General features: G+C 36.7%; 1 protein-coding gene across 1 annotated transcript in view; it reads right to left on the reverse strand.

Moving 5' to 3' along the window:
- Positions 1–22,802, reverse strand: part of WWC2 (WW and C2 domain containing 2) — a 135,498-nt gene that overhangs the window by 60,432 nt on the left and 52,264 nt on the right. The window contains exons 3-5 of the mRNA XM_015831813.2: positions 7,691–7,894; positions 4,713–4,789; positions 2,693–2,772 (exon numbers count right to left, since the gene is read on the reverse strand). Of these exons, the coding sequence (XP_015687299.1) occupies positions 2,693–2,772; positions 4,713–4,789; positions 7,691–7,894 (361 nt within the window). The remainder of the gene's footprint in view (positions 1–2,692; positions 2,773–4,712; positions 4,790–7,690; positions 7,895–22,802) is intronic.

Here is a 22,802-nt window from a genome sequence, read left to right on the forward strand (position 1 = left end):
ACCTGGTCCCCCTCTGCCGTTTTGGAGCCAGGGGAGAGTGATGGCAAAAGGACTCTGCCAGAAATTTAGCATCCAGTTTCTTAGACAGTCTTGTTCGGACCAAAAACTTGGTAGAGAGACAGACTTGGCTCCTTCAGCTCTCAGGGCCCTTCCTGTCAATGGAAGTCTGCAGGCTTCTTGCACAACTGCTTCACATGTTCTAGCTGTTCCAGCTTCACTGTTTCAACAGTGTTTGTGCAGCCAGCTGCTCTTGCAAAAATCCACAACTCTGGGATGGGCTCTTCCTACCTTGGGTTCTCTGGTAGAATGCTAGGATGTGTGCCATTCAAGGCTTGGAAGGGGGTCATAGCAATTGATATGTAGAGACAGTTATTATATGAAAATTCTGGTAACGGCAGTAATGAGGACCAGTTTAGGTGCAGTAACATCTTATTGCTGCAAGAGTGTTTTTGTTTTTTTGTTTGTTTGTTTGTTTTTTCTGTCTTGCCATTCATTCCAGAGTGGTGGGCTGAAGACAAGATAACCTGAATATTCAAAAGTTGGAATAGTGCCCTCCAAAATGTGGAAGCAAGTTGACTTCCCCAGTAGAGATTACTCTAGAGACCATGCTTCTATATTGATAGATGTGATTTAAAAAGAGCTGAGCTGTTTCCTTGACAGTAAGTAACCCCTTACAAGGGATGAAATGAGCCATTTTTGTGGAAAGACCCACTAATGACTAGTATGGCTGTTTAGCTATGGGCCCTCAGCAAATCAGCAGCAGTCAAATGGGGTTGGACTTAGTTCATAGTGATTCTAGGATTATCCCTCTTTTCACTTCTCCCTCAAGCTCTGCTTGTCCTTCTTCTACAAGAAGGAGTGCCATGGTTATCTTTTTTCCAAGATAATCTTACTTACCAAGTTATATTTTCCAAGGAAAAGATTCACAAACAGTTTAAAACTTGAAAGGGCTTATATATAATCTTATAGAGGATTTTTGCACTGAAAATATTTTTTTTCTTGACTTTATCATGGACTTCCATTAAAAAAATAATTAAGAATTAGCTTAGAGCAAAATTATCCACATAATTTGACATGTGCTAAATTTCATTAAAGAAAAAAGCTTCTGCACTGTAATGTAAGAAATAGAGATGACTATTTGTTGTATAAACAGGAGATTAAAATGTTATCAGTTAAATGACACATATAGTGGAGATTAATTTACCTATCCCAAACCAGAGAAAAGAAGGGAAAACACACTAGTCCAAAGCTTGTAACATTAAACCAGAATTTAACATTATGTTAAGCATGATATACACCTGGATTCTATTTAAATATAGTATTGACAGCAGAGTATTTACTTCCTAATCATGTTTGATTTTTGCTGCATTATCATCCAACCTAGATTAACTGCACATAAAAACAAGTGATATGAATCAGAGCTTTTCCAGCATGATGCAGTCCTATTGCTTCAAAGTATTACATTTTAAGTTGTAACTACTTTTTATAACAGATATGGCAGAAATGCATAAAAGGTCTTTCCAATATAAAATGTATTCTGACTCCCTGCTTTCAATAAATAGAATTAGTGCTAGTCATAAACTGACAGCCATAATTTTCATAACAAATGTTCATTGTTTATTTGTTGTATGCTGCTGAAAGTTTTCCAAACTTGCTTTGGTTTCCTAATGAAATTACTTGCAAGCAAGTTGGTTTTCAAATTTCAGCAATGTAACACAACCAGTGTGTTGGATTAACTTTAATTTTAATAGAAGCAGAAATTTTAAAGCTTTAGGTATACTTATGTTTTAAAAGAAAAAGTAAACTGGGAACAAAAAAGTACCAGCATTTTTATTATCTCCAACATTCAGTTACGGTAAATTTTAAAAGTCTGCGGTTGTGTATTGTTTGAACTTTAATTCTATTCAATTTCATATTTTAAACTCATATGGAATAATAATGGGAGATTACAGGAAGATTTAAATTCTTAACCGTTTACAAAAAAAATAAAAAAGGAACACTTGTAAGAAATCTGCTCAACTTTCTTTTAAGTAAAAGAATTCTGTATTCTGTAATATGGAATATTACAGGGTATTCTGTAATATGGCCCGGGAGTTAATATAGCTGCTATTTATTTGCCACCCAGCCAATTTAGATGATTGACTTTTCCTTTTGGGCAGGGCAGTCTTCAAATAGATATTCGTATTATGCTTGTCTAAACTTTGCCAAATACAAGTAGAGTGAGCAGGCACTTAGGGAATGCAAAGATCAGTGGAGCAAAAAGAAACATGGGATTTCTCCAATTTCTGATTTATTTCAGCCCCATCTTTCCTCTGTTTCAACCTTCTCACTGAAGCTTGTCCTTTTCCATGACAGTTAAATATTCAGTAAAGGTCTAATTATACTTAAAGGGCGCATGGCGCCAAATAACCAGACTGCAATACTGCTTCTCTTGTCTTTTTTGGCTGCTTGTTTGCTCTTCTCCATCACACAAGTGACAGACAGGGACCTATTCAATTCTCTCACTTTTTACACCTTTTAAACAGCTTTCTGCTTTTCTTCCTTAATAATAGGACATGGTTAGATTTTCCATAGGCATTAGTTGTAGATTTTTTTCTCACCTATTTCAAGAGAAATAATTATTCTATTTGATTTAATTGTAACCAATGGGATGAATTATTTAAGTCAATTTCAATTGTTTTCTTATACTCACTGTTGCAATGTTTCATAGCCTTGCTCCTTATATAATAATTCTTGCTTCATCTGCAAGAGTTCCCTCTTCAGTTTTTTAACCTTGTATGCAAAAATAAAAGTTTAAGACACTGCTTTTAAGATAGTGTAAAATAGTTTAGAATAATTAACACCTTTAAACATGAACAATAAATAATACCTGGTATCTTGACTTGTCCTTGTTCCTGTGTTTTAAATACTACCACTATACATGTAAGACCACATGAAATTGACTTTATCATATGATTATGTGGAAAAAATGTTTTTCTTTCAAGTTCCTGCTGACTTGATTCAACGTCATCTGATTCATAATATCCTAGAATTCTGGGATTTGAAGTTCACAACTCTTAAAGTTGCCAAGATTGGCTTTAACTCCTTTCCTGTGGCTATATTCACCCTGTGGAACAGCATCCTCCCTTCCAAGATATGGGTGGCCCCAATTATATTACTCTTTCGTAATTCTCTGAAGACCTGTTTCCCCAGGTGTTTGGGCAGAGAGGTTAGGTGAGCTCTCCTGGTGATATCAGGTTTTTTGTTATTGTTGTTTTGAGGGTTGTTGTTTTAAAAAGGGAATCAAGGGTTGTATTCTGTAATGGTGGCTTTAATCTTTGTACACTGCCCAGAGTCACTACTGTGAGATGGTTAGCTTTATAAATCATACAAATGAATAAATAAACCCTTCCTAACTAAACCTTATACTTCTCTCTGCAGAACCTTTCTTATACAAGAAAAGACTGACAACAACTGCTGATTCTAAATGGAAAAAGGAGGAAATCCTTCAAACAGAAAAAAAACAATTACTTTGTGTTTCAACATGGAGAAAAACAATAAGAGGTCAGCAAGAAGAACAGCAACTATGTATCAGATGATTGGATGTATGTACTAAAATTGTGAGGGAACTATTTTAAATCCTGCCCCATATACTGTAGGTGTATACTTATGGTTTAGACATTCTACTAAACATATTGTATCTTAAAAACACTAGTTATCTCAAAGATTTAAATATTCGGTCAATCAGTAGTTCAGAACTTTTTGGGATTGCTATTTCCAATCACATTCAAATTCATTTACCAAGTGTGTTAGCAGTCAGCAATTCCACAGCAGATAGCTACCTATATAACTAATGCTCTTATTAAGTTCCAATAAACACAATTAGCAGGTCAAAAGAAATGCTTTTAGAGGTCAGTGTTTTCTCCAGGAGACATACAGTACATAGATTGGACATGAACGCTGTCTCTAGATTTGCCTATTAGTGTTCAGAATTCATTTCTATAGAAAAAAAATGACTATTACCACTGTGGATATGCTAATGCTTACTAATATTGTGAAAATTAACTATTCATAAATAATTAATTAGTCTGAAAATAATTCTTCATATATGTATAGCACTGTTCGGCTGTGAGCGCTGGCATAACTTACGTTTCAATAAAGTCAGCACCACTATCTCATGTAAATAAACCATTATTATCATTTGCTGAACACAAAGGAATTTTATTGTCCTAATGTTCATGACAAGCATCTGATATGAGAGATATGCTGGATTAAAAGATGCATCTTTGTTTGGATAACATCATTTAACATGAAATTCATATTCACTTGCTAAGTTAACTTGTCAATGCCTGTGTGTCTAAGGAAGCTATTCTTATTCAAAAGAGGATTTATCATTGTTACAGCCATAGGGAGATATCTTAAGAGAAAAGGAGCACAAACGAGAACAGGGGAGGACTCCTGATGGACATCAGTGTGTGGGGAGAGGAAGGGAGTTTGCAGGGAAACAGAATCTATACAAAGAAACCACAATATTCATTTTCAAAAGATAAATCCTTAAGCAGATATCTTTGGTTTAATACTTATCTCCATATGTTGATCATGAACAAGTACTAAAGCAAATGTTACTTTTAAAATTATTAGTACTACAAATGTCCACAAAAATATAGGCTTGAATATGTAGACTATTAGAAAACAATTTAGTTGAGTTATTGGGAGATTTCAAAGCATCTTACCCTTAATCTTGTAGTGGAGATTTCTGCTTTCAGAATATCAGGATCATACTTTGTGCTGGAAGAGGAGCTTGAGAAAACTTATTAGGGGAATAAGGGAAAAAAGACAATGAACCATTTGGGAGATCACTTTAGGTTTCAGTTCCCTACAATATTCAAAACAACAGTTCAACATAGTTTTAAAATGCAAAATAAAAGATTGGTTACTATATTACAGTGAAAACTACAAAATGTAAGTAGCAATTATTCAAAGTATTTTCACTTTTATCATTTGGCTAGCATTATTTGTTTATTACATTTATTTACCTATTTTCTCTAAGAGCTATAGTCGTGTATGCAAAAATTTCCACCTACTTTTATCCCCATAAAGCAACCCTTGAACTGAGAGAAACAGATAGGCTCAGATTAATTCAGTGAGAACTACAGCTGAAGGTAGCCTTGAACTTAGGTGTTTCTGTCCAAATTTAGCATTAACTAAAACAATACATTCTCATTCTGCCAGAGAGTTCGGAAACTTAAACAGAAGCTGCATAAATGGAAATTTAGCTAGTAATGCTGCTTTAAGACTCAGTCATATACTATTTGTTGCTTATGCCCCTTTTCCTTACAAATTACTTTTCTTCTAGATTATTGATGCTGTTTCACCCAACTTCATTTTCAAAAGACTTGCTTGTTTATGGGAAGGCATTAACAGAATAATTCAGCATACCAGAGCAAATAATTACTTCTGCAAGTACAAGAGATATTTATAGCATAGGAATGGACATTTGTTTAGAATTATGGTGCCCCTAAAAATCAGGACTAATTTACATGTGATTCTAAATCTTTATTATATTCATGAACTTGAGTGAATTTAGGCACAAAGAGCCAAAATGCATCTTGCTGATCCCATATATTTTTTTCAAGGAGATAAAGATAAGTTACTGTCCCACTCTACAGTAGGTCTTCTCATATTAAGTGTGATAACATGCAGGATAAAGTCAGAAGTGCTGGGTTCCCACTTGTCATATGGGAAACTGGAATTCATCTGGAAAAATGTGCAAAAATGCTGAAGACTTTCTGGGTAAACTAGATGAAGTACCTAAATCTACAGCTTTGCCAGTCACTGCCACCTGGCATTTTCCCACATGCTTGTAGCAAACTTGATTGTATGGCACTTTTCTCCTTTTAAGTAGACTCAGAGTAGCTAAGACAGATTTGCCCTTAAAGATGTTTTGCTTGAGCACTTTCAATATGCATTCTGACTGGTAAGAATATGGAAGATTCTCATTGAAGGGCCTCATTTAAGGACCACAGCCAGAGTGTAATACCAGAGAATCAGATTTGGCTGAGGGTGTCTGTACATGCCCTGCAATGTCCACTAATGCAATATATAAAACCAATAGAGCCTAGTGATAGCATTTATAATATAAGGCTTCTGGGAGACTTCCTTAGCAAACATTTGTATATACATAATCCTCGACGTATAACCATACGATTAGTGACTGTTCAAAGTTACAAAAGTGCTGAAAAAATGGACTTAGGAACTGTGCCCAAGTTACAGCTGTTGTACTGTCCTTGTAGACACATGATCAAAATTCAGGCACTTGGCAGCCTGCCCATACTTACAATTGCAGGGATACCACAATACCCAACCTCCCTCTCTCTGGCACTCTGCCTTGCAACAAGGATTGCTGAGATTGCCATCGTAAATCATTATGGTTTTGTGACATCTTGCTTTACAACTGCATCACATTGTGAAAGAAACTCCAGTCCCGACTTTGTTTGCAAGTTGAGAACTACCTGTATAATGTCTCCTGTTAATTCACTATTACCCTGAATATGGCCTGCACTGGATATCAAACATTTATAAAATTGTAAACTTTGACATTACATTAGTTTGCAATCTCAGGATTGATTTCTGGAGGTCTCTTTTCCAGAGCTGGTCAAGACCAATTTTTTTTTTAGCAGCATTACTTCTGCCCCACTATCTGATCTCAGATCTGGATGCTTCCAACCATTCGCCTATATGGTGAAATAATTGTTTGTATAGGTAATCCTCAACTTACAACCAGTGATTTAATGACATTCTCACTCATGACAGTCTTGGAACAGGTACTTTATCCATAAAGCACTTTTGGCTATTGTAAAACATTGTGCTAGGCACACACTCCATCACATGACCACATTTTGGGTGCTTGGCAATTTGCTTGTATTTACAACTGGTTGACAAGTGCCCTTGCCATCATGTGATCACTATTTGTAATCTTCTCTGCTGGTTTTCCCCAAAAGTAAATAGGGAAGCAGAGAAAGTGTTGGATTTGAGATCCATTCCCCCAGTGAGCCAAGAGATTTCCCCTCCATGCAGAGAAAAATGCTAGCAAACGACATTTTGCCCATCCAGAGGAGAAAACTCAAGCGTCTCCTAGCTGCGGTCTCTCCTGGATCAGGATTCCCTGCACTTAGTCATTTAGACCCTAATTATCTCACAGTTGGACTACTGCAATGCGCTCTGTACGGGGCTACCCCTGAAGAGTATTTGGAAGCTACAGCTAGTGAGAGTGCAGCAAAACGGTTTCAAAGAAAAACAAGGTCCAGTTGCCTCCCAAAAAGCACGTTTGGGACAACTGCAACTAGGAAAGCAGGGAATACAGTCATTGAGTAAAATAGTCATGTAGCATCTCGCTTAATGACAATTTTGCTCAACAACTAATATTATGGGCCCAATTGTGGTTGTAATTGGAGGACTACCTATATGTGTTTGATACAGACAAAGAAATGTTGAAATTCTTTGTAAAACTGAACTGGTTAGTAAATGAGAAGCCTCTGATTTACCATTCCAGAATCAGTTGCTGCAGCTCCCAGGACTGGGATAAATCTCAGTTTAATTAGGGCTGGCTACAACTGTTTCTTGAAGATCATCCAGATCTTTTGAATTGAGAAATGCAAGTTAAAAAAATGAAAAGAGAGAGACATATCATACATATGTCTTGGATACATACGACTTGTATAAGAGCTTGATTTTTCCTTGTAAACATCATTCAGCCGTACATATTCACCCAAGGCAAGAGCCAGCCTCTGCTCTTTCACATGGAAAAGTTCTTTCTTAGTGCTAAGTGCATCTTGAGCTACAGTAAGATAATCTTTTAACATTTTTTCTTGTTCTTGTCGCCACTGTTTTCTTGGATCTTCTATCTGTGTAGTTTCTGTAAAGGTACAACAACAAAAGCTTCCGTTCAGTTAAGACTCCTTAAATCTGTATCTTAAGTCTAAAAAAAAATACAAAAAACTCAACGTCCACTTTTATTTTGGTACATGCATAAGAAACAAATTGTTATTAGGTTATTTATCAAATACCTTAGGAAAACATTTGTACGTCTTAGAGAAAAGAGTCATTTTTACTTGTATTTTTGACACATGCTTTAAATTGATTCAAAGAGTATATTTTCAACTCAGACCAGCCAATAATAATACTTTTTTGGTTTTTTTATTATTATTTGTAAGTGGCTTTATTTCTTGCTCCCTATTTCTTTTCTTTGTTTCATTAGAATAGTACTATTTAGAAAAGTAGCAAAATGAAGCAGACTTTAATAGAGAAAATAAAAGTGCCATCATTCAACCATACTGGAGAAATGTGTGCATTTGTGTAGATGAAATTGTCTGTTTATCTTTTGCAAGAATATGTCTCGAGAGTTCATTCAGACTGGAGTCCATATAAGTCACAACTGTATCAACCCAAAATGCTTTGTAAGCACTGGCATAAGCTTGTGTATAACAGCTGTTCACCCAAGCAGATTTAAAGGATCAGAAAGGAGGGACAATTCCATCATTAATCCAGCAACTTTTGTTTTGTAATAAGATCAGAGCTTCAGGAAATCTACTGTGTGCCTGCACCTCATTTGCTTCCTATCTTTGCTACTGGAAATGAAAATAAATGGAAATCAAAATATTATCTCTCTTATTGTTAAATAAAACAACTATAGAGGAAAGAATTCTGAAACTGCACTGAAAATCTAGAGATTAAAATACCATATATTTAGATATTCAGCACTGAAGAAAACTGTTAGTAAACTTTAAACATTGCCCTATAAAAATTGCATTCTTAGATTAAAAATGAGTGCCAACTTGTTCAACGTAAACATAGATTCCCAGATAATACAGAAAGACCTATACAATACAGATTTTGTCTTTATTAGCAAATCACTAGAAATACATGAGAGAGTTTCAGTTGGCTCCCCTTAACTCTGCTATTTTTAAAAAAAAAAGTTTTAAAAGAATTCAACTCCTAGGGAATTTCAGAGAATGATTCAAATTTCTAATAGATTTCAGTCAATGAGTTCAATTTCAGCTGATGAAAAGCATATAGCTCTTAGGAGATATTGTACATCTTCACAACTCCAAAGAAGGAATTAATCTAAGCTACTGATTTAAGTTCTTCTCACTCCAATAACATTAGTTACATGTCCCTCACTAAGACACTTTTCTCTACTTTTGATTACTTAAATTATCTAGAGCAAACAGTAATTTAAATATGCTATACTAGTCTTTAAACATATGTTTGGTTAGTTTCTGCTATAGCAGAGAAAGGTCCCTGGTGGTAAAAACTGCCAATAACACTTGACAGTTCCACACACTTAATCTTTCTAGTGCTACATTTTGATGTGAATTCAAGAGGCAAATGAAAATAAGACAGTAGGTCTAAAGAGAGTGAGGGTGATAATCAGAATGTTTCTTCTTTGTCAATGCTAATAAAATATATTTTAGGTGTGCACATTTCTGTGGAAAGTTCCTTCAAAATTCAAAGAAATGGAGAAAGAAACCATTTGCATTTATACAAGTTCATAAAAGAAAAGCCAACTCAACTTTCTAATGACTCCTAAGTGAAATAAAGTATTCTTCTATATATATATATGTTATAAGTGTGTGTGTGTGTGTGTGTGTGAAAATGAAAATACATCCTCTTTTAGTTCTATGATTTTACATATCAGGACATAGTAAAAATAATCTGGTTCTTAGCAGTTCTTAAAAGTAGGTAAATACCACCTCAGATGAACAACAACACATATTATACAATATCATAATTTATTTTACAAAAAGAAAGCCAAAATGGAGAAGCCTTGTGTGAAAAACTAAGTTCATCTTGTGATTCAATAGCTTGTAGAACCACCTTTAGCAGCAATAACCTGAAGTAATTGTTTTCTGTATGACTTTATCAGTCTCTCACATTGTTGTGGAGGAATTTTGGCCCACTGTTCTTCAAAACATTGCTTCAATTCATTGAGGATTGGGCATTTGTTTATGCACAGCTCTCTTGAGGTCCTGCTACAGCATTTCAATCAGGTTGAGGTCCTGACTTTGCCTGGGCCACTGCAAAATTTGGATGCTTTTCTTTTTCAGCCACTCTGTTGTAGATTTGCTGGTATGCTTGGGATCGTTGTCTTGTTGCATGACCCAATGTCAGCCAAGCTTTAGCTGTCAGACAGATGGCCTCACATTATACTCTAGAATAGGAGTTCATGGTCAACTCAATGACTGCAAGGTGCCCAGGTCCTGTAGCTGCAAACCAAGCCCAAATCATCACCCCTCCACCATTGTGCTTGACAGTTGGTAGGAGATGTTTGTGCTGATATGCTGTGTTTGGCTTTCACAAAATGTGGCACCATGCATTATGGCCAAACATCCCCACTGTTCCAATGAATCCAGATGGCAAGCCTGAATTAATATCAGAACCTAATATAGTTCAACTCATCCTGCTGAAAATTATTTTTCCCTCTTGCTGCAACTGTTATTTTTCGTAAGAAGACAAAACAAAAAAAAGCCCTTTTCAATTTCAATAAGGAGAAAGATTTTGAGGAAGAACAGAGGGGAAAACTCCTAGGTCTATTTTGGATCCCATCTTCCACAAGCAGGATTTTATAACTTTTTTTAAAAAAAATGGTTCCACATATCTCTTGTCAAATCTAATTTAGGGTTGAAACCTGACTGCCCAAGACTAATAATAAAATAAAAATAAAAAGATTGCAAGTGTATCCTCCTATTTTATCCTATTCCATTTTCTCATAAGATTTCAGCCCTTTTTATCCTAAACTTTGAACGTATTGAGAATGAGCATAGTGTAGTGGTTAGAATATCCAAATAACAGTTGGAGAATCCCAGCTTCACAAAGTTTATTGGAAATATTTGGAACATGCTGCCATGAGAATAAAAATCAAATTATGCAGCAATGCCTATGTAGCCTTAAGTATTCTGGAATAAAGATAAACAGAAATAATATTATTCTTCCACTGCAATTCATTCCTCTATCAGAGTCCTAGTAGAATCATTCTGATATTGCAAAAAGAAACGATGGGAGTTAAACTTTGAAAGATAGGTTCAATGGAAAATAGGGTCTCCCTCTCTAGAATTTTGTTATATACTCTTGAGATTTTTAGCTGCTCCCTTAGAATCTTCTGAGTAAGGAGTTAAATCTTAGGTCAATCAATCCTTTATTTCAGCATAAAAACAAGCAAAGCAAAACAGAAACCATCTAGGAGTCACGTCATACAGAGAGCATCAATTTTGATTACTTTTTATTTGTGGGTATAATATACAGCGAGTTTGGTGAGGTGGATAAGGCATTAATTTAGAAAGTGGGAGGCTGTGAGTTCTAGTCCTGCCTGAGGCACAAAGCCACCTGAAAGACCTTGGGCCAGTCACTTTCTCCCAATCCTAGGAAGCAGGCAATGGTGAACCACTTCTGAAAAACCTTATCATGAAAACTGAAGCGACTTGTCCAGGCACTCACTAGGAATCAACAGTGATTTGAAGGTACAAATATAGTGTATATATAACTATATAATATATAGATATAATAATATACTATTGTTAAACAAAAGGGACCTAGAAATTTTGCTTAGAATAACCTACAAGCTGAGAGTAAAATTACAATGTTGTTTAAAACAGTGACTTTATCAGTAACCAAAATTACATAGCAAAAGTCTGGAAATACTCGGATGAGGCCAGCTCTGTCTAGTTTTAATAGTTGTAGGGCACAATTTAGCAATATCCAAAACGTACAGTCTTATTGGTCTGAAAGGAGGATCTGCATGTAAAAATACCTGTGGTATTTTGATATATGAAGGTAAATGAAATAAGCCTGAATTCCTGATAGTAGCTGCAATATAATAAAATCCAAGCAGTAGATTCCATACCACATGTGCCACAAGGACACATCTGATTAGTATAGGGTATTTTTATACAGTATATGCTTTCTAGTATATTGGATGGCAGAGTGTTAAATTAGAGCCTTTCTTAACTTGGAAACTGTGATAGAATTTAAATAACCCACAGGTCTACTTCAGAAAATATTTTTGAGTACTATAGTTGAGATTGTTCTAGTTGCTTTTCTGTGTCTAACACACACTGTGTGTACATGTATCTTTTTAACTTGTTTGTGTCCTACGAAAAGGAGAGCTTCTCTAGAGTATCCATAGAAGTATCATTTCTCAAGGAGATATCTCCTCCATTTAGTACTGAAATTATCTGCTATTGTCAAAGCTTTCAAGTCTAATTCTGAATAGTTACTATGGGGCCCTACAGGAACTGACAGCACATTTTGGTAAAAAATAAATTTAAAGCAGCAGGAATGGATAAGGAACTTCTTAAACATAGTAGAAAGTTTTGATTTTGGGGCATTACAGACTACATAGTTTGAGTGAGCATTTCTCTCACCAAAGGCCTGAAAAGCAACTCTATTATATCTAAAAGTCTTTGTTTGCCCATTTTTGTGAACACTTAATGGCTGGTAGATTCTGGGATGTTTAGTAAATACTAAGACTTTTGTTTTTTCATAATTACTAATTCTCCCTCCTTGCAATAAATGGTAAGGGGTCTCAAAATGCATTTTAGCCCAATTGAGGTTTGATACAGAAGAATGACATCACTGGTACACATGCCTTTGAGCTAACTTTGGGGAAAATATCAGGGCTGTTCTATTGGTGAACCAAAGAATTTATATAAACACTGAATAATAATGGTGCCTGCATGCAACCCTGGCTCACTCCCCTTATTGTAGCAACCTGTTTTAGTTAAATGCCCTTGTGGAATAAAATTAATTTTTAACATAGGATTTTTTAGTATATCAGGAATAATAGGGAATTATCTATCAGGGAATTGACCAATTTGTCCCATAGCCTAATTCTCAATATTGAATCAAAGGCAAATCTACAGTCAATAAAAGCGGCATATAAAACAGATCCTGCTTGAGCTGTATACTCCTCACCCAGATGTTGTAAGATGACAGCAGAATATACAGGAAATGATGAGCTCTAAAGCCAGTCTGTTCCTCTGCGAGAATTTGTTGTTTCCAACCAAACCATCAATTTTTCGTTTACATGTATACTGTACAATTTGCTTATGATTCTTAATAAACTGATAATTATCTGATGTCTCTTCCCCCTTTTTTATAAATAGGGATCATAAGAGCTGTGCCCCCAAACCTTTTGGAACCATTGTAGTCTAATCAATAAAACAGAAAAGGAAGACTAGTACTAGAGTCCATCAATCTAAGTTATGGATATTTTCGGCTCTTAAGTAATCATTACGAGGCATCTTTTCTGGTATAAGTTGGCTAACTAAATTTTTGATTGATTTAATTTGATTTCTCCTTGTGCTTTAAAGATACTAAAATGTGCCTCTCAAATTTCAGCTGGAATGTCAGCATGAATTTTTATACATGCCTGAGTGCCCGATACCTTTGCTAGGCAGGGATCTGCTCAGCAAGCTAGGGGCAACTATTTCTTTTGATGAGGGCCAGCAAAGGATCCAAGTGAAACATCAGCCTGAGACGATGTGGAGGTTAATGATTGTGAGATCAGTAGAGGATGAATTGCAGGAGGAGAAATGGAAGGAATTTGGGGTACCAGGGCTATGGGCAGAAGATAACCCCCCAGGCTTTGCCGCTCACCACCCACCGGTGATTGTGGAAATGAAACCATTGGCCACACCTGTGCATATTCGCCAGCGGTCATGTTCCAATGATGCTATAGTTGCAATTTATGAGAGTATTCAGAGATATCTAGAAGCTGGGATTTTGGTGCCTATTCAGTCACCTTGGAACACCCCTATATTGCCCATTAGGAAGCCGGACGGGTCCTACCGCCCGGTGCAGGATCTCCGTGTCATCAATTCCGTGACAGTGACTATTCACCCAGTTGTGCCAATCCGTATACTTTATTAAGCCTGATTCCACCTAAAGCAGCTTGGTTTTCTGTGATAGATCTGAAGGACGCATTTTTTACAATCCCCGTACATGAGGCGAGCCAACGGGAGAACCCTAGGACTGGATTGAAATCACAGTATACTTGGACAAGGTTGCCACAGGGATTTAAGAATTCACCCACTCTGTTTGGTACTGCTTTAGGGAAAGATTTGCAGCATTTTGTGCCTCAGCAAAGGGGGGACACCCTTTTGCAATATGTGGATGATGTGTTGGTGACAGGTCAGACAGAAGATACTTGTTGGGAAAATACGGCATCTTTGTTGGGATTATTGTTGAAATGTGGCTATAGGGTGTCTAGAAAGAAGGCTCAGTTAGTAAAACAGAAAGTGCGCTATCTAGGGTATGACATTGAGCACGGACATAGAGCCCTGGGGTGGGAAAGAAAACAAGCAGTATTGGCTATAGCTGAGCCCACGAATCTTCACACAGGAAACGCAGCCTATCCTTGGAAACTGGGGGGTATGGCACTTTATATTTGGTGTGATTAAAATATTGATCAAAACCTTTTAACATACATTGAAGTGGTGTGCTAGGCACACTACTTTTCCCTCCCATTCTGGTAATAACACTGCCAACGCCACTGACCTACGGTGCTGGAAGATCGACAGTCACCTATAGGAACTGCAGCAGCAGCTGGCTTAACCTCCCTCCCACACACCCTAACACAGACTTCTTTAGGAACGACGTCCTGAGTCCAGGGGGGCGATCAATCCCCCTCTTCTATCTTCAAGTGAGATAGGTACTCCCCAGTTTAATACATACTCGCCTGAGGCGTCTTCACACACACGTCCTGGCCAGGAGTTAGTTCAGACCTCCTTTCCTTCCCCCAAGGGTTCTTGGACTGGCTGTCAGCACCGTCGGCTCCGCAGAGAAGTCACTTCTGTCTCCTGGAGGGGATTCCCCCGTGGCACCCGGAGAATGTTTCAGGAGTGGCTTCCTGTCGGGTCCGAGGGGTCAAGCCGCCCTCAGCGAAACATCGCCTCGCTCAAAAGTCCCATCTGGGGTGCCAGGAAACTGTTGTGGAATAAAGGACTTGAGCCAGCTCTTTGAAGAAGGAAAGTTTATTTGCGCAGGTTCAGAGGGCCTTACAAAGCAAAAAGATCTGAACCCCGAGGGGTGTTCAGAGAGCACATATATAGTTCATACAACGTATGCATTTCCTGACCCCTCTAGATCCCATATAAGGTAATATGTTAAACATTGTGATCTCAGCATTCCTAATAGTATGGAAAAATACTGGACAGCTGAACCTTGACACATAGATAAAAATAGGGAATTGGCTACTAAGCAAAGCAAAAACAGGATATGGCTTAACCAGTCAAGGACAGTGGGAGAGAGCATTATCTCTAGACTCAGCAACTTCTGGAATGCTCCCTGACCTACCACCTCAGTGGGGCACTTTGTGTCTATCTACTGGACATTCTGAGAAGGAAACTCAAACCCAGAAGTTTAGAAGAATTCTAAAGAATACAGGATATATCTTGTTCCTATATCTTTTCAAGCTAATTGTGCCTATATATGCAAAATAAGTTTAACAGAAGCAAACATAAGTAGCAAATGGGATTTATAACAAATCAGTAGTCAGACAAACTAAAGTTAGGGAACAAATATATTTGCTGTGATTTTACTTTAAGAGCAGCACTAACTGTAATGGAAAATAATCTTACAAGAGAAAACTATATCTGCGAACACATTTCAGGTAATTGCCCAGTAGGTTTAAGTTGAGATTGCTCAATATGTGGCCCAAACTGCAAGAATAGCCCGCAGAGTCCTAAAACGTGGCCCACAGCAACACTGTCCTTGTGATTGCTGGACAAGGACAAAGCACTTTCAAGGCAAGTGATGGGGATGGGGATTCAATACTAACTCGCTGAAAAATCAAGCATATATTTATTTCCACCTCTCTGTGAGAGCTCATACAGCCACAACACTTGTCTCCGAATGTGAAGAAAACAAAATCAGATATGGCCATCCAAAATCTGAAACCTGGCAAGGAACTCTTTGAAATAAATACATACTAGGTTAGAAAAAAATAAGGATCCTTACAAGAACTATTTCTAAAGCATGTTTTCTAAAGATGATTTTCATTCTATAGCTGTTCAGAGAAACAGCATGGCCAACAGGTATATGAATTAAGGCTATATGGAAGAATTTCAGCCTGGTGGAGATTTTACAGGCCATCCATTCCTAACAGCAGGCTAATGTACTTCTATATCCATGAAGCAGCAGGATGAATGCCAGTTCTGCCTGCATTAAAGAAAAAGGTTTCACTTCCACTTCAAGATCGCTAACTCAAAGCTGAATATGACACACTGTGAGCATCTGCAGAACATTTCCCGCAACCTTGCTTTCCTTCAGATAAAAGCAATTGAGATGGGTCAGACATAATTCAGGTTTCCTGAGGTAGCAGGGCAGTTAGCACTCTAGTTATGCTACAGCGGGATTGCTATTACTAGGAACACTTTAAGACTTAACAGTGATAACAGAAATATCTTATTCTGTGGCATATTTAACAATTGCTAACACTCATATTTATAAATGATAAGATACACATCTTTCTTTAGAAAAAAAACACATTTCTTCAAAAGGTTGGGCATATAAATACAAAAAATGATCAATACAATATAACACTGTAAGGTACTGCAATCAATCTGGAGAAAATTCAAGGCAAAAATCACTCTGTAATGAAGAGTATTTCTCTTTACTGTCTTAGGCTAAACAGAAAAGCTATAACATGGAATTGATATTCTTTAACTGCTCTTTGAATAAAATTTATAGTTTTCCTGGGGATCATTAATGATATTCTCATTCTTGAAAATAATTCTAAACTATTGGGCCCGATTTCTTTCCTAAGCTTCTGATTCTAATAAAATTCTTATGTGCTTATTGCAAGCAATGAGTGATGAGCTTTCCTTTCCTGTAAAATAAAAGAAATAAAAGACTTGTTCTAAACAAGAATAATAGTGCTAGGTAAAAGACTAACTCTGCAGTAGCAATGGAATGAAGTCTTTTTAAAATTAGGATTTCTACCTTATAATTCCAGGGACAGAAAAGAAAACACTCAAATATTATTGATTAACATGTTTAAATGATGGCAGAATGAGTGATTTAATGGCATTTGATGAAGCAGATTGTGTTTCTGATGAAGTAGATTGTGCTCAACCAAAATTAAACATGCTAATTTCAAGGCATTACAAGATTCTTTGGGGATGCTACTGCAAAGGACTAATAAGACTATTCCATTGGAAATTGTTAATACTGCCTTATCTCTGTTACTTCAACTGCATAAAAAGAATATCTGCTGCAGAGCATGTACTCTAACTGGCATCCTATGCACAGATGCAAAATTCTTCTTTCTGCAACCTCATATACTGGGAGGCACATATGCATATTTAGTCAAGCTAAGGTTTTGAAGTCACAGCAGCCCCATATAGCTAACTTTGGTTAACATTATGCTGGATTAGATCTAGTTAATATTTAGAAAGTACACCACTTGTAAATCCCATAGCTATAAAGTAGAACTGATGTAAAACATCCTAAAAGATAACAATAACAAACCAATTCATGTTCCTAGAGAATCGGTCCAGATTTTCCATGTCCTCCAATCCCTCCGTTACCTTTTCCCAGCATTTAGTGAGTGTGGCCAGTTCATCTTTCTTCACATAAGATAAATGTAAAATATAGTAAGGACTATAAAGCTTCATTCCACGTGGTTTCAATCTTGCTTGCAATAAAAACTTTTCTCTAGCTAAGCCATATTAGTGAGACCTGTGCTAGCTCTAGCTGTTAAATCAAACTAAGTTATAGAAAATTTGTAGTTTTCTGGCAAATTGTAGTCAGGGAACTTGAGAAGTTTATACAGTATCTTACTCACTCAAACCCAGTTCCTAGGCATCTGATATGAAATCCTAAAACTATAATAGGCTAAGAATAATAAATTAAAGCAAATAAATGAAAAACTGAATGACCGCATGAAAAACACACTTTAAGCCCAAATGCTTGATGGTTGATCTTTATTGTCTGCCTGAATGCCAAAATGTTTGGCATTCTACCAGCCCTCAAAAGGTGAGCTGTCTGAACAAATAAAACAGCTGCAGAAAAAGACTGTCCTTTCCTCCCATCTCAAGGAGACAGAATCCGAATTTCTCTTAAACTAGTTGCACAGACAGATTAATTTTACCTGCAAAAATATGGTCTTGGGGTAATATGGGCTAATGCCATATAGGCCTTTATAAATAAAAAACAACAGTTAAAATTGCATCAGAAACATATTGGCAACCAATCCAGGGGCTACAAAATGTGTGTTGCTCAGTTGAAGCACTCTCATCCATCAGAAAGTGGATTACCATAATCTGCACCTATGGAAGCTCTCTCCAGTCTTCAAAGGCAGTGCCAAATAATCATAATTGTCAGATGCAAATAATCAAGTGACTCTTGAACTCAGACCCAGGGGTTTCTTGCTTTTAACTCTACTGTAACACAACAATGTTGCCAGACTGTCTGTTTTCCTTTGGGAAACTAGATACTGTATAGGTCTAAGTGTTTGACTTCATATGCTTCCTCCCACCTATAAAGTCCAGACTGGCATATCTCTTAACTTCACCCACCAGGGCTTCCTTCCTTCAGGTATTCATTCCATCACAATAATGCAATAAACTGGTCTTGAGTTTATGAGGGCATGAATATCTATTACCCTCAATGTCTCATCCTAAACTAAAGAAACAAACAAAGCAATGCATTTATATTGTACTTCTCATGGAGTACAATCTAACAACAGTAAAAATTAATAAATAAGCATTAACCAACAATTACAATTATATAAAAATAAAATAAAATCAATGCCTACCATAATATATTTACAATTATAATAAAAATATTGCTACACAATTATAAAAAGTTAAATGTACCTATCACCTACTTTGATTGATTCAATTTACAATAAAATTGCTGAATAAAGGCAGACAGACTTCCCATAGGGATTTCATGGGTTAAACAGCTTAGATCTGGGCATTTTAAAGCCCCTGGGCCACATCCGGCCCTTTGGCTATCCTTACTCTGGCTAATATGAACAATTTATCCAGCAAAATAACTTGCAAACATTTCAGAGTAGTTTAAAGAACAATTGTACTCATTCTTCTTCAACAAGTGGGCTATCTCAATACCACTGGACTGCATCCTGCAGATCAATAAGAATGGAGAGGTACTGATACTTCAGCATCTGAATTGGTACAATCTATTGTTTGTACCTATGTTTTGTGATACCTGTTCTTGTCTTCCACCAGTGGCACTGTAGTTGTCACTTTTGGCAATTCAACTTCCAGAATTCTTGGAATTCCATGTGATCAACAGACAAAGGCTACTGAGTGTTGATGACATTCAATTTCCTCATTGTGCTTGACTCCCAAAAATCAACAAGACACATACAACTGCCCAACTGTCTGGGAAAACAGCTATGGAGTTTGTGAATTCATCAAGACTGAAATTCTCCAGGGTTTCCAGGTACTCTTGTATCCATATCCTGAGGAGCAAAGGCTCTGGTCACAAAGAAAGCATTATGCAGGATCATCACCACTCTGCTTCCCCAGAGCTGTGACTGCTGAAACACCAAAAATCATTGTGCACAAATTTTAGACAGGAATTTATTTTTATTTATACCATTTAAATAAATACCCTCTTCCCTGTATTAAGTTATTGTTTATACGTGTCAGGTCAACTTATTCCTCCCAAATCAAATAGTCAAGGAATAAGATCTTATTACACATATCATAGTATTTGCTAACAATAGTCTATTTGTAAAATGGCTTGTTTGATTTGTTACTTTTGATAATCTTCAATGGAGCCCTGTGAAGGGGCAGTGAATAACAATGGACAGAAATAACCAATGTGATGAAGAGAAATGAAATATATGTTTATAGTTAGTCTTCAATACCTGTGTTTTCATTTGGTCAAGGAAGACATTTTTGAGAAAACATCATTTATATACCAAGATGATAAGCTAAGATTTGCCTATATACAGTATAATGCTATGGGCCATGGTGGCGCAGTGGTTAGAATACAGTACAGTCTAACTCTGCCCACAACTTGGAATTTAATCCTGATGGGGCTCAAGGTTGACTCAGTCTTACATCCTTCTGAGCTTGGTAAAATGAGGACCCAGATTGTTGGGGGCAAGATGCTGACTCTGTAAACTGCTTAGAGAGGGCTGTAAAGCACTATGGGGTGGTATGTAAGACTAAGCGCTATTGCTATTTATATTTCTCACATGATCACTATGTGAACATGTGGAACAAGGTAGCTGTTTTTCAACAAACTTCAAGAAGCAACAATGTATATTAAAAGTGGTTCAATTGGCCATAAACCATATTATATACTTCTAGTCAGTGGCGGGATTCAAATATGTGAACAACTGGTTCTCTGTGTGGATGCCGCTTCTGGGCCTGGGCAACAAAAAATTAGCTACCAGTTCTGCTGAAGTGGTGCGAACAGGCTGAATCCCACCACTGCTTCTAGTCTATTTTGGGTGAGACTAAAACATTAATAATTGCATGTAAAAGTTTAAGCACCTCTGATCAAATGGTATGTTTCAATGAATCCTTAGGAGAACAGAAACTAATTCAACTTCTACATTTTTCCACTGTTAGCATTTTGAACAAATCCATTAATTACTGTATGGTTTATTCAGTAAATAGTGATTAAACCAAGTGAAATTGTAATTTACAAATCATAATTGAAATAACATTTCATAACTTTCAATCTTAGTCATGATATTATAGTCCATGAGCTGCCACAAAACAATGTAGGCTACAGAAAAGTTTGGTATGTTTTATTTTCTTAGGGAAGATTAAGATGTTTATTTTAAAATACAATTCATAGACTGAAAAAAAGCAAGAAGAGGGAAATATTTCTGGAATTGAAACAGTACACAGTTGCAGCAGTAATTGCCAATGCATACATATATTATTACACAAGTAAAAATGTAGCTTCCCTTAAGTCACTATTTCTACAGTTAAACTTTAATGAAACATTTCCTAAACTCTTGAGCAGTGCAGTTCATAATTATCAGACTATTGCATTCCAGTCAGGTGAATTAAAAGCTACAATCTCAATTTTAGCATGTAAGACATGTGACCTGCCTCTGACCTTTATCACAGGCAGCTTACCTCCCACTAACTCAAACAAAGGGTGTTCTCTTCAGAACACCACTCCTATAGCCAAAATACTGATGGCAACTGCACTCCAGAAAAAAATCACTCAAATTGCAAATGGATTAATGTATCACTGAGAATGCTTTAAGTATCTGATTCTTCATTCTGAAAGGATGAAGAAAAACCAGTTTAACGGAAAAACACACACCAATCTAGCACCTTCCACAAAATACATTTACTAAAAGCTCAAGTCTCTCTTTTTCCCAGAGCCCACAGCAGGTGAGGAATAATTCTCCACAAATGTTTGCATTATGTCCTATGCAAAGAAAAGCAAAAAAAAATTCAAAGTGTAACCAAATTCCAATCTACTTATTTCATTTACCTATATGCATAATCCATACTATTACCGTTTGGTCATCTTCTAAGCCTTAAGAATGTGGTGAAAGATCTCTAAAACATTTGATTTTATATTTATTTTTTTTATTTCTAGGGTCAGTCTAATATTCTGGAACAATATTTCCCAACTAGTCTACTGCTGTCCTTTTTAATCTGTAACCCTAAATAAATATTTTTTTTCAATTTTTGAATATTTATTTGAATCAATCCCATCAAAAATAATTTAACAATTCACATTCTTATATTGGTGTTTTCTTTTAAATAACAAAATTGTTGTCATTCTCTATAGAAGAAGTTATGCTATTCTTTCATTTATTCATTCAAATTATTCCCTGCATTTTTATTCCTTCTCCTAACTTTACCACTTTCTACAGGGGATGATCGAGAGCATCCTGTCATACAGCATCACAGTCTGGTTTGGAAGCATCACTGCTTCAGACAGGAAGGCGATGCAGAGAGTGGTGAGGATGGCCAAAAAGATCATTGACAGTTCCCGCCCTCCCATCCAGGACATAGCACAGAAGCATTGCTTGAGCAGGGTCCGAAAGATTATCTGGGACACTACACATCCTCTTCACGACCTGTTTTCCTTGTTACCTTCTGGGAGGAGGCTTCGTGGTATCCGTAGCAGAACATCCAGATTCAGCCATAGTTTCATTCCATACAGCATTAACCTTGTGAACTCTCAAGCTTCCTCCTTCCGTTATATATTCAAGATAGACAGCATTTAATATTTATTTGTTATGTATATGTAGGGTGGGTCTATACATCTGTTGTACATAGTATGTTTAGGTGTGTGTCATGTATGTGTTTCACTTTGAGAGCGGGCAACTAAATTTCATTTTTGATGTGTGCCGTTGTGCCCAGAGTAAACAAATGACAATAAAGGTTATCTTATCTTATCTTATCTTATCTTATCTTATCTTATCTTGCCTTGCCTTGCCTTGCCTTGCCTTGCCTTGCCTTGCCTTGCCTTGCCTTGCCTTGCCTTGCCTTGCCTTGCCTTGCCTTGCCTTGCCTTGCCTTGCCTTGCCTTACCTTACCTTATTCTGATCAGTATTCAAAATAATTAAAAATAATATAAAGATAAAGATTTCCCTTGTCCAGTTATGTCCAGAGGGCAATGCTCATCTCCGTTTCTTAGCCAAGGGAGGCACTGTGGTCCAAAGACACTTTTGTGGTCATGTGGCCAGCATGACTGTACACTGAGGTGCATGGAATGCTGTTACCTTCCCACCAAAGTGGTACCTATTTATTTACTTGCATTTGCATACTTTCAATCTGCTAGGTTGGCAGGAGCTGGGGCAAGTAACA

Source organism: Protobothrops mucrosquamatus, unplaced genomic scaffold (assembly GCF_001527695.2).
Source record: "Protobothrops mucrosquamatus isolate PMUCROS unplaced genomic scaffold, P.Mucros_1.0 scaffold_280, whole genome shotgun sequence".
Lineage (NCBI taxonomy): Eukaryota > Metazoa > Chordata > Lepidosauria > Squamata > Viperidae > Protobothrops > Protobothrops mucrosquamatus.